The sequence below is a fragment of the Pseudopipra pipra genome, chromosome 13, assembly GCF_036250125.1.
Source record: "Pseudopipra pipra isolate bDixPip1 chromosome 13, bDixPip1.hap1, whole genome shotgun sequence".
In the NCBI taxonomy this organism is placed as follows: domain Eukaryota; kingdom Metazoa; phylum Chordata; class Aves; order Passeriformes; family Pipridae; genus Pseudopipra; species Pseudopipra pipra.
In genome coordinates, this window is record NC_087561.1 from 1488694 (window position 1) to 1501388 (window position 12695).

Below are 12695 nucleotides of genomic sequence, written 5' to 3' on the forward strand. Positions count from 1 at the left end.
GGGGACAGGGTGCCACACGGCCAGGCACTGTGGCAGAGGCAGGACCAGGGCGGCAGCTGGTGGAGGCTGGGAGTCTGGATAATCCTCATGGCGGAGGCTCCAGCCTGCAGGGAGCACAGGGGCAGGTCAGTGGGAGGATCAGTCCCATGGGGGAGCAGCCCGGGGCCACCATCCTGCCCCGGTGCGTGGCGAGGACAGGCCATGCTGGTGCCCCGGGGGCACACAGGGGTCTGATGACACCCCCCACACTCACCGTCCCTCTCAGACGCCGTGGGGACTCCTGGGGTTCCTGTAGGGTGCTGTGGGCAGTGAGCTGAACTTTTCAGGTGCAGCCAAGCAGCAGCAGAGCCGTGATGCTGCACTGGCCTCTCTGGGCTCCCTCCGGTGGGTCACAGCAGCTCCCTGACCATCACGCTGCCCATTGGGGTGGCATCATGGGGCCAATGCCCACACTGATGCCCCCAGTCCCACTGGCCGGGCCCACCTGCTCGGTGCCCTGTGCCTCTCACTCTGTGGCTGCTCTCTTCCTCCTTCTCTTCCTCCTCCTCGCCCCTCCCCTGCTCCAGCCCCGCTACCACGGGAAGCCACAGCCCTGCAGGCTGAGCATGGCAGGGGCAGCAGGGCCACTCCTGGAGTGCCTCCAGCCCGCTCCTGCTGTGCTTTCTCCTCAGGGATGATGGATGAGGCAGAGCCACATCCCTCAGGCAGGACCTTGGGAGAAGGGACTGCCAATGGTGTAGGACAGCAGGAAGCCCCTGAAATGTGTTTGGGGTGGTGGGTAGGTGAGCATGTGGGCAGGGACTGAGATGGTCACTATGTGGAGATGGGGCTGCTGTAGGCACCAGGCACCCACGATGGCACTCATATCACTCCACCTGCCTTGCCTGCAGGCAGAAGGGAATTGGGGTTCTGGGACTTCCAGGAAGGGGCCGGGAAGGAGAGGATTTTGCCAGTGGGACAGGGCTGCAGACAACACTGGGGCTCCCCACAGCCCCGGAGTTTTGCTCCTCGTGGCCAGGAGCGAGCGGCCACACGTGCGGCGGATTGAACTGCACAGGCTGATTAGCACCAATTAATTACAGATGAGCAGCAGCCGCCGTCTGCTGCCCAAGTGCCTGGCAGCACCATGGCTGCTGGGGGGGAGAGGGGGCAGCAGGTTCCTGCTGGAGGAGGATAAGGATGAGGATAGAGTGCTGTGCCAAGCCACTCTCCTGGCCGTCCGCCACCCTCGGCATCCCAAACTGATCCCTGCAGCCACGAGCCAATGCAAAGGGACCGTCGCCCACCACCTCCTGCCCCAGCCACCAGTGCAGACGTGCCAAAAGCCCCTTGAGGCTTCCTCCTGGATTCCCAGCCTCGAGAGGAACCTGTGGCCAGGCCACCTAGAAGTCGGGCCAGCCTCTTGACTTTGGGCTGGCGGCTCTGGGCCATGCGGCAGCAGGTGCATCTCTCGCCAGCACCCGCCTTGGGGACACACAGTGGTGGTGGGTTTGTGCAGGGACAGCGGCTGGAGCCCCCCATCCTGCTGGACACCCCCATCCTGCCAGAGGCCCCATCCCGCCAGAGGCCCCATCCCGCCGGCGCTGCTCCCTCCCGTTACTTAACAGCGCGTCAGTAATTCCCGCGGCCACGGAGATGCCTGTCTTCGACTAATGCCATCCACGCCTCCTAATCCGGATCAGGGGAGGAAGCCCTGGAGCTCTGAGGGGCTTTGGGAAATCAGCAGTGCCTGCTGTGAGTGTTTATGTAAGGTGGCTGCCGTGCACAGTGCCAGAGGCCCTGGCACCCGGGGAGCTCTGCCAGCCCCTGGGCACAGGTGTAGTTGGGAAGGCAATGTGGGATCAGTGCCAGATTTCTGCACCCAGGCCCCCTTCGGAGGGCAGACCCTACGGACACAGGGGCCTTCTCTGGTGGGGCAGGACATTCCAGGGCACCATCCATTGGGAGACAGGGATGAAGCCAGGCCCCCGCATGTTTCACCAGCCCCGTGTCCCTGGTGTCATGCCCCTTTGGAAGTGGCTGAGCTGTGCCTCATGCACCACATGGACCTGCAGGGATGGTGGGATGAGGCAGATGAGAGGAACATTTGGCCATTTATTACATACACATGAAAAAGGAAGAAGGCCTCTCTCATTTCCCTATTATTTATAACACTGCTTCCTTCCCTGGCACTTGGTTTGGAGCTCGGTGCGAATGTGGGAAGGGATGTGGTCTCTGTCCACCTCACCCCTGTTTTGGGGAGGGGAAATATCTGTCCCCCAACTTGGGGAAGGCTGAATCCATGCAGCTGGGACTAAGGTGAGCTCAAGCCATCCACAATGAACTCTGCTGCCCACCCTTGCCATGCTGGACACACCCTACAGCCGCAGGAGAGCAGCACTGGGCCCAGGGCCCTTCCTGGGAGTGTAACAAGGAGCCACAAACACAGAGTTCAGGATTAGGTGCCCCAGGCCATGGCTGGGCAATGGGTGTCCAGGTGGGGCTGCCTCCTCCTCCTCCTCTTTCACCCTGTAGCGTGAAGGTCACAGTTCATGTGTCCCCCTGACTGCAGCAGAAATAGCGCCCGTTAATCTGCACCTTAAGCAGCTCTCCTGTGTGCAATTAGAGATCACAAGTCCCGGCCCCAGGGAACGTGTGCTGGCAGATAAAGCCTTGGCAGAAGGGCTGCCATGCCATGGTGGCTCCTGGTGGCTCCCAGTGGCTGCTGGTGGCCCAAAGGGCTCGGGGCACAGGTGGGCTGTGTTAGGGAGGAGTTGGTACCCAGGTGATGAAGGTTGTTGAGCTGATCCAGGCTGCTGGGAGGAGGTTGCTGGCAGCTCTGGGATGGTGGTACAGCAGTGAGCAGGGACATCCTGACCTCAGTGCTTAGCTCTGGAGGCTGAGCCAGAACAAAGTGTACCCCCAAGGCAAAGCATATGGGTGAGCAAGGAACGGTTTGAGGGATGCTGGAGGAGAGGAGGATGGGTGGGGCCTTGCTGGAGGAGTTTGCAGCTGCCCTAGGCCATCCTTGGGATCTATGGCCCATTCCAAGAGCCAGCCCGGGGCAGCATCCCGCAGCCATCCCCGTGGGAAGGGGATCCCACACTGCAGGCTGGCTGTGGGAATGCTGCTCTCCCGGCAGCTGTAAGGCAGAGCCACTCTGTGCTTTGCAAACCTTGAATTAATGATGTGTTAATTGGGTCAGGCAAGGCCAGCCTGTGGTGTTATGAAATGACCAGGGCTGAGCAGGTCATGCTGGGGGACAAGTGGTAGGTCTGTGTTGCAACACCCAGGGGTGGCTGGTCCTTCCCTGGTGATTCAGGGAGGGGGAATCCTGCCAAGGCCTTCACCCCAACATCTTGTACCCCATGTGCCTTGGACCATGGCAGGTCATCTCTAGGTGACCAGCCTCATAGGCACATTGGTCATGCAGGAAGCTGTTTGTGCCTCCATCCGTCTGTTATCCAGCCAGGAAAGTCTGTAAGGGAGGGAGAACATTGGGAAGGTCCCTCACTCCCCTCTGCCATCTCCATCCACCTTCGTGCCCAGGGCTGGCCCAGCTCCACTTGCCATGGGAGCAGCTGTAGAGAGCCCCTGTGGGAACCTGCACCCCTTCTCACCAGGAGCAGAGCTTCCACCTCAATTACCATCACCTTGCTCCTAAGCCCTTTGCCAATCCCCATAAGCTGCTTTCCCAGGGCTCCAGCAGCAGAGTATTTTTAGCCCACTCTTACTCGCGAAGCGTCTCCCCAGTTAATCAACTAATAGGATTCTTCCCGAAAGTACCTCTCCCACTCACACACAGACACACACCCCCTGCATCCCCAGCCAAGGCTGAGTGGGCGAGATCAGATGCCAGGGGAGGGACAGCCAGGGGGGATATAAGAAGCTGCAGGACTGCGAGCAGCCCGTAGTGACTGGGTGGCACTGGGACGTGCCGGCGGAGGAAGAAGAGAGTGTCTGTCTGTCCATCCACCTGCCAGGTGAGTGCTGCCTGCTCTGCTGCCCGGGCCCTGCCAGTGCTTGAGGGTTCAGAGTTTTAGAAAACACTCAGGGCAGGGACATTGGTGCTGGACTGTGGCTGGAAGGAGGGTGGTTTGGGGCTGAATTGGGAAAAATGAAAAGGATTTCAGCCTGGCCAAGCCAGAGGGCATGGTTGGAGGGGTGGGGTAGTGGTGTGCAAGAGCTTAGCCAAAACTAGGAGAGGTTTGAATCCCTTCTCTGGGGCCTAGGAGGTGCAGAGGAGGAGTTCAGCTCTCCACTCCTCCACCTTTCATTGTCTCATCCCCCATTCCTGGGGTCTGGAGAGGTTTGAGATTTCTGCTCCCGCTCCCTTCCCACCTTCTCCTGCTGCTGCCCAAGAAACCCTGCAGGTGAGGATTCCTGAGCTTCACATCCCACAGCACCCAGGGGCATCAAAGATCCTGAGCTTGGGACTATTCCCTTGTCTTCCCATGGCAAAGAAGATCATCTCCTCCCACCATATCAATGCCTTCTCTCTCACCAGCATCCCTGTGCTTATTTACAGAGGCAACTCTGTCCACGTGCCCCTGGGACTTAAAATCCTGCCAGGGATTAAGCTCTGCTCATGTCAGAGCTGCCTAACTTTAAGAAGCTGAGCTCATCCCACCCATTATCCTGGTGAATTGGCTGGTGATCCATGTGATATTTACGGATTCATCCTGGACACCAGGCAGGAGAGAGCAGGACACAGGGAGCAGCTGGACAGGACTGGGCAGCCCCTGCCACACTCCCAGCATGAAGGGATGGGGATGGAGGGACCTTGTGCCTCGAGACCCCTCTTTCCACAGGGCAATTAAGCTTCCCTTGACCTCTCTCCCTGTGGTTTCCTCCTTTTCCCATGAGTGACAGGACAAAACGAACCTGTTCCTGCTGTTAAGCCATGGCAGCCAATTTCCTGCAGACAGGGAAAATTCATGGAGTTGAAACTCTGTAAGGCCTTTTGTTCATTTGCTTGCCTTTCCCAGCCTTGAACCTGCTCCACTGGGAGTAACCCCTGTGCTTCCTATTTTAGAGGAATCACAGAATGCTTTGGGTTGAAAGGGACCTTAAAGACCTTCTCACTCCACCCCCTGCCATGGGCAGGAACACCTTCCACTATCCCAGGTTCCTCCAAACCCCGTCCAACCTGGCCTTTGACGCTTCCAGGGCTGGGGCAGCCACAACTTCTCTCAGCAATTCGCCTCACCACTCCCCCAGTAAAGAATATTTTCCTAAATCTAATATAAGCCTACTCTTTCACTTTGATTTCTGGGACACCACTCTCCCTTTTTCTCTCTCACCTTCTCTCCACCACCTTTTTGGCCAGGGACAAGGGGCTGGCACCTGCTCCCTTGTGCCACCCCAAAGCTGGGCAGCCCCCACTGAACCTGGAGCTCCTGAGCTCTGCAAAGGGGACAGGCCCAGCAGTGCCATGTCCTGAGGGCTCTGCAGTTTGTTGGGGTGTGGGGGATGTGTCCTGCTGGAGGCAATGGCTGGGGGCTGCCCCTTCCCCACCTCCTCACCCAGACCTCTCCTCCTCTCTCCCCACAGATCCCACCTGTGCAGCCGCTGACTGAAAATGGCACAAGGAGCAAAGTATGTGTCTTTATTTATTTATTTATTTATAATTGGGATGGAGCAGGGCCCTGCAGGGCAGCAGCAGAGGGAGAAAGAGTCATCCCCCCCCCAACCCTCCCCACCCACTGCTCCCATGGGCTGGAATGTGAAATCACAGCAGGGGCTGTCATGGAGCCAGGAAAGCCCCTTCTCTTTTTAATTCCTGTTGGGTCTTCTCACTTACCCTTAAGACACAGCAAATCCACCCCCTCCTCCATGATCACCCTGAGCTCAGGAGCACAACATCCCCTGGGTGGGGGTTTGGCTCTGAATTCACAGGACACCGAATTCCTGGGGGACAGGACACCCCAAGCAGGCTCTGGGGTAGCTCTTGGTGGTGCAGCATATTTGCAGGGAAACCCCCATCTCCCTGCCCTGGGAGTGGACTGTGCCCCACCCAGCCTTGTCCAGGGCATTCCCAAATATCTGTCTCTGTTTTCTCCACAGGGTGTTCAAGAAGACCAGCCCCAACACCAAGGTGAGTCCATGACCTGTCCCCAGGTGTGGTCAGCCCAGGGACAGCCTGTCCTGGGATTCTCCAGGGAGAATCTGCCCCTAGGACCCAGGCTGGGTCTCCCTTCCCTTTGAGATCAGACTGATTCCTGCCAGACCTGCCACGATGCCACTGCAGGACTCATTTTTCAAAATAGAAATTAAAAAATACCCTGATGTGACCCCTTAACTGCAATGTCTGGTCCAACACGGTATTGAGCCCCACGACACAACTCAGGGCTACAAAATTTGGGACCATGGCAAATACTAACCTGCTTCCTCCTTTCCCTCCAGCTTTCCATCTACCTGGGGAAGAGAGACTTTGTGGATAACGTGGACTCAGTGGAATCTGTAGGTGAGTAGGTCTGTGCCCAGCACACAGGTGGAAGCACAGGCAGGGAGAGGCCGGGAACACTGGTCTCTGTGCAGATGTCTGCTTATCTCTGATTTCCACTGGAGCAGAAGGAGCAAACATCCTGTTTTCCTGCAAACACCTTTAAGAAAAATGGTGGGGAAAGGGACAAAGTCCCTTTGTGAAACAACCCAGCCATGCTGCTGGGGGAGATGCTGGAGGAGGCACCACCATCCCCTGACCAGCAGCTCCCCTTGGTCACCTTTCAGCTGAAAAGTGGATTATTTGAGTTTGAAAAACTGTGTTTTAGGAAGAATCTTCCCGTGTGGGTGAGCTCACTGTTCCTTCTCTGCTTGTTTGCAGATGGTGTCTGCCTGATCGACCCAGAGTACCTGAAGGACAGGAAAGGTATTGATACAGAAACCACAGGGCATGAGGGGAATGAGGGGAGGGGTGGAAACCTGTTCAAAGCTCACCAGTGACCTGGGGCTGTGCTCAGGTTAGAGCTGCAGTGTGTTTACAGCTCGTTGGACAGCAGGGCCGCAGCAGCACAAAGGCAGGAGGAACCCTGTTGGGTTTATATTTAGTGCCCGAGGCCCAGCTCCTGGTAACAGTCACGTTTCTGCTGAAGGGTTATTAACATAGGTTTTCTTTCTTTCCTGCCTACCCACCCCCTCCCTGCCATGCCTCCCCTCCATCCCACCCTCCCCTGACCCCTCTCAGTGTACGTGACCCTGACCTGCGCCTTCCGCTACGGCCGCGATGACCTGGACGTGATCGGGTTGACCTTCAGGAAGGACATCTGGGTCCAGACCGTCCAGATCTTCCCACCCGTGCCGGACCAGGCCCCCAAAACCCTCACACCCATGCAGGACAAGCTGCTGAAGAAGCTCGGGGAGAATGCCTACCCCTTCACCTTCGAGGTAGGGGCTGCTCAGCTCTTCCTGGCCATGCTCCCCCATGGAGTGCACTGGGATTTATCTCTGGGCATGCTCTTTATTTCCTTTCTTCTCTCTTTCCCTGTTCTACCCAGATTGCCACCAACCTGCCCTGCTCCATCAGCCTCCAGCCTGGGCCAGATGATGAGGGAAAGGTGAGCTGCTGTCCCCAACCCGTGTCCCCCAGACCTCTCCTCCCTGGCAGGGGGTTAAATTGTGAGGTGCTAAAAATGAGAGCTGTTTCTCTTTCATGGGGACATGGCCCGTGGGATGAGGGGTGGGGAGGAAGGATGGCTGGAGTCAGCACCAGGATCTCCAGGGGAAGGAACCTAAACCTCAGGCAGCTCCAAGCCTCTCCTGCTCAGTGACCCCACGTGTTCCCCCAGGCCTGCGGTGTGGACTTCGAGGTGAAGGGATTTTGTGCTGAAAATCTGGAGGAGAAAATTCACAAAAGGTATTTTCGAGGGATGCCTTTTCTGCCCCACGGCCCTAAAACTGAACCATGGGTTCTTTTCGGGGTGACCAGCGTAGAGGCCAAGCCAAGGGCCTGCTGTCAGCTTGTGCCATGTTTGGGTGGGGTATTCTGCCCGAAATAGGGGCAATGGCCCCACGTCACGTCCTAAGAGCAGGTTGCAATGTGCTCCCTTTGGCTGGAGACACTGTGACTGTCACTGTGACCCCTGGAAGGTGGTGTGGACGTGCCCCCGGTGGGACACTGGGGGTGAGCCCTCCCATCCCGCAGGAACTCCGCACGCCTCATCATCCGCAAGGTGCAGTTCGCCCCCACACAGACGGGGCCGTCCCCGAAGGCGGAGACCACCCGGCAGTTCATGATGTCAGACAAGCCTCTGCACCTCGAGGCTTCTCTGGATAAGGAGGTCAGTAGGGAGCTGTCCCCTGCTTCGTGCCACCCCGGGAATGGGGAGCAGGGTAACCATGTAACCAAACCTCTTCCCTCTGCAGATCTACTACCATGGAGAGCCCATCAATGTGACCGTCAACATCAACAACACCACCAACAAGATGGTGAAGAAAATTAAGATCTCAGGTGAGAGGGGGCACAAGGGGCACATCCTGGCACCCACCACATCCCAGTCTCCCTGTCAGAGAGGGGAACAGTGTGTCTGTGCCTCTGCCACGCCACCAACATGGCTCTCTCTTGTGTCCCCTCAGTGGATCAGATCACAGATGTGGTCCTCTATTCCCTGGATAAATACACAAAGACTGTGTGCACCGAGGAGATAAAGTAAGGAAAAAGGGGCTGGAGGTGATGTGGCATCTCAGCCAGAGGGAGGAGAGAAAGAAGGAGGAGGAGGATGGGAGAGGGATGGGGAGAAGGGGTGTGGGAGACAGTTTTACACCAAGCAGCAAAAATATCAGGGTTAGAAGAGCAGGTGCAGAGGAAGCAGAGGAGAGGGAAGGCCGTGGCCCCTGTGGCCCCAGCACAAGCTGGTGGTGGCCAGGAAGGTCCCTGGGGAAGGTGCACAGCTGCCCCCTGGCTTCTTCCTCTCCTCACTTTGCATCTCTGAGGGCAGCCACAGCCTCTTCACCCCTGAGAACGAGGAGGGATGGAGCAAAGGCTGGGGGGAGAAAAAAAGAAGTGGTTGTGGGGGGGAATGAAAGGAGGAAACAGGCCCTGGCAGCTGCGTGGGGAGGGCAGGGCGGCTGGTTCTGCACAGGTGACTGGGGTGATGCTGAGCACCCACCAGGCTGGTGCTGGCTCTGAGCCCTCCTCTCCCACTCCTTCCAGTGAGACTGTGGCAGCCAACTCCACCTTCTCCAAAACATACTCCGTGACCCCCCTGCTCTCGGCCAACCGCCAGAAGCGAGGCCTCGCTCTCGATGGGAAGCTCAAGCACGAGGACACCAACTTGGCCTCCACCACCATGTGAGAGCTGGGTGGGGTCCCCCTGCTCCCCACTCCTACAGCTTCCCACTGCTCAGGGTGCTCTGGGCTCCCTGTGAGGGTCCCCCACACCTCCTGTGTCTGAGCCCACCCCACCTGGCTGGAAAACTTAGGGATTTTGTGGCACAGACCCACCTCTCCATCCTGTAGGAGAGATGCAGCCTCCCAGTCCCAACACTGTCCAAAGCTGCTGGATCTCTCTGCAGAGCTGGATCTTGTCTTGGAAGTAAATCCCAGCTCAGGCAGTTCAAGAAGCTTCCAGAAACTGCACTGTGGCTTCAGCCAAGTGCTCTGCCCTCCCCTCTCTTTTCCTGTTGTCCTCTCCTGCTAAATCCCACACATAGAGGGGACATGGATACAGCCCTGAGAGCTGCTGTGGGGGGTGTGGATGGGACCTGTGGGCAGCACTGCCCCCTCACTGCTCCTCTCTGCCTTCCTCCTAGCCTGAGACCCGGCATGGACAAGGAGGTGCTGGGCATCCTGGTGTCCTACAAAGTGAAGGTCAACCTGATGGTGTCCCGAGGAGGGTAAGGCTCTGTGGGCACGGGGATCAGGGACTGTCCCCTCGGGCTGTGCTGGGGGATCTTGCACCTCCAGGGAGATGGAGAGGGGACTCAGACCATGGGCCCCCTCGCCCCTGCCCTGCTCCCCTGGTCTGTGGGGCAGTGGGCTGCTCTCTAACTCCCACCCCTCTGGCCCCATCACCCCTACTGTCAATCACCTTCTGCCCTATTATAAAACAAAGTCTAACACCTCCCCTCCTCTGCCTTGGCTGATTTCTGTGCCTTCTCTCCTGCTGCCACAGGATCCTGGGGGATCTCACTTCCAGGTAAGGGGGAGCTGCCTGTGGGGCCGGGCACGGTGTGGTTCTGGGTGGGATCATTGACAGAGGTGCTTTTCCTTCCAGCGACGTCGGTGTCGAGATGCCCGTCATCCTCATGCACCCCAAGCCTGACGAGTGTGAGTAGAGTGTGGGATGCTGCCAAAACATGGGGAGGAAGGGGCAGCTCTGGTTCAGAGGGGAACCAGTGAAAGCAACCCTGATACAGCCTGTGCAAAGGGCCCTGCTCTGCCCTGGCTGTGGGGGGGCACAGCTGGGCTGCACCTTCCCTGTGTCCTGGAGCAGGGTGGGAGCAGTTCTCCTGTGGGATGGGCACAGCTGTCCAGTTGGGCTGCACCCACCCTCTTTCACGGAGTGGTGTGGGAGCAGTTCTCCCCAAAGCACCCTTCCCAGCGTCCCTCTTTCCACAAAAACACCCAGGCATTAAGGAGAGCTGTTAGCTGGTCTGTCTTTTCTGTACTAACCTGCACGTCTCTCTCTTTCCCCATCCCTTTCTCCCCGTGCTGTGCTTATCACTGGACTACAGCTAAGATAAGGTAAAGAGATGTTCCCTCTAACACATCAACCACACAGATCTGTCCCTGTCAGAAGCAGCTGGCAATGCTCTTCCAGACACAAGTGCCACTGCTGGACACAGTGTCCCCATGGCCTTGATCCCCACACTGAGGTCCCTCAACTGCTGGAAGTCACATCCCTGTGCTCCTAAATGCTCCCCAGCACTAGAGACCTCTTGTCCTCCCACCATATCATCTCATTCCAGCTGAAGCCACAGCTGGGGCTGCTTCCCTCTGGGAAGCCACAGCATGTCAAACCCATTCCTGGCAGCCACAGCCCTGGCTTGTAAAACCCCAAAGGTTTTGTGTCTGGTTCCACCCTGCAATGGGACACGAGCACTGCAGGCTGTCACTCCAACCTCTTTCACACTGTCCCTTTCCCAGCTCAGCAAGGATATTTAAACTTCCAGTGGAGCAAACCTCTTGGCCTATCTCCATCATGGCTTCCTGTAGGATTTGCCAAGTCATTTCACATTCCCAAGCTTTTGGAATCACTTTTGCTGACTCTTTTTTTCTGTTTTCCTCCCCCACTTTTCACTTTGTGGCTCTCCCTCGCTGTCACCTGCCATTTGCCTTTCTCAAGGAAGTAGCTCAGCTCTTTGTCGCCACTTTCATTTATTTTCCTTCCCTTTTTTTCCCCTTGACAATGCAAAATGTTGCCTTGAAAAACACCAGAAGTTGTAGGCCCAGCTCCTTGGGCCACACAGGCTCACAGTGGAGCCAGTAATGGGGCCTGGGTTTGTGTGCTGGGCTCAGGCTCACAGTGACCTGAGTGTTCCCTGTAGGGTGATGAGGCCAGGGTGACCACCGTGTTGTCCCCAGTAGGAGCAGGGTCTGGGGGCCAGCAGGTATTTCCCCTCCTCACTCTGGTGCATTCTGTGTTCTCACCGTGCTCTGCTCTGCCTTCCAGTGAGGAGGACATTGTCATCGAGGAATTTGCTCGCCAGAAGCTCAAGGGAGAGAAGGACGATGAAGATGAGAAGGAGGAAGCCGAGAAGGAGGGTTAAGCTGCTGGTCCCACATGACCGTCCCTGGTTTGGGACGTAGCTGCCCGTAGCGTTCCCCGCTGTGCCCACACGGTGCAGCCCCTCAGCCCCTCACAGTCCCCTTAGGTGCCCCCCTCCCCGGGCTCCTGGCACCCCCTCCAAGCCCTGGTAGTGGTGGCAGGAGCTGCTGCACCTCATCCTGGTGCTGCCATGCTGGAAAGCCCCCCGGTGCTCCCTGTTCCCATGGTGCCAGCGGGGGGACAGGGACAGGGTGAGTGTGGTGGCCCCGGCCGAGCATGTCACCCACACATCTGTCACCTGCCCAGCTGTGCCCAGCTCTGTGACACTGATCTCAATAAACCCACCCGGTGCCCGGTGCAGGCTCCGTGTTGTGCTGCGGGGGCAGGGGGGCCACCCAGGGCTGGGGGGGAGTCTGAGCCTTTGGGGCAGGGGCTGTGGGGGGCTGAGGCACTGCAGGACCCAGGGAACCTGTTCCTGTCCAGGTCCCCAGTATAGCAGGTACAAGCCAGGCCCATCTCTGGTACAGCCCAGGTGCATCTGTGGTACAGCCGAGGTCATCCCAGTACAGCCTGGGTGCCCTCCCCAGTACAGCCAGGCCCATCCCCAGTACAATCCAGGCCCATCCTCGCTAAAGCCGGGCCTTCCCCTGGTGCAGCCAGGCCCATTCCCAGTACAGCTGGGCTCCCTCCAGTACAACGACCCCTGGTACAGCTGGGCCCATCCCAGTAAAGCTGGGTCCATCCCCAGCACAGCCAGGTCTATCCTGGTACACCCCTCCCCAGCAGAGCCAGGCCTATCCTTGTACAACCATCCCAGTACAGGCAGACCCATCCCAGTAAAGCTGCACCCCTCCCCAGCACAGCCAGGTACAACCCTCCCCGGTAGAGCCGGGCCCATCCCGGTCCGAGCCGCAGCATCCCCGCCCTGGAGGCCGCTCCGTCGCCATGGCAACCTCCCCAGCACCACGGCAACCGCCCTCCCCGTCCCCACGGCAACCGCCCTGCCCG

At 58.2% G+C, this 12695-nt stretch overlaps 1 protein-coding gene across 2 annotated transcripts; it reads left to right on the top strand.

Annotated features, from left to right (window-relative positions):
* Positions 1-58: 58 nt before the first annotated feature.
* On the top strand, positions 59-12047 carry ARR3 (arrestin 3). 2 transcript variants are annotated; one of them, XM_064669535.1, is made up of 16 exons: positions 59-125; positions 5533-5577; positions 6046-6076; positions 6385-6445; positions 6806-6850; positions 7166-7365; positions 7476-7535; positions 7767-7834; positions 8123-8258; positions 8344-8428; positions 8554-8626; positions 9131-9268; positions 9730-9813; positions 10092-10115; positions 10194-10246; positions 11592-12047. In XM_064669535.1, the coding sequence occupies exons 2-16, from the start codon at positions 5561-5563 to the stop codon at positions 11726-11728; spliced, it is 1212 nt and encodes a 403-aa protein (XP_064525605.1). In that variant the 5' UTR covers positions 59-125; positions 5533-5560; the 3' UTR covers positions 11729-12047. The 2 variants fall into 2 exon arrangements, with proteins under 2 accessions (XP_064525605.1, XP_064525606.1); XM_064669536.1 differs by having other exon boundaries at positions 10194-10244; positions 11577-12047.
* The last annotated feature ends 648 nt before the right edge of the window (positions 12048-12695 follow it).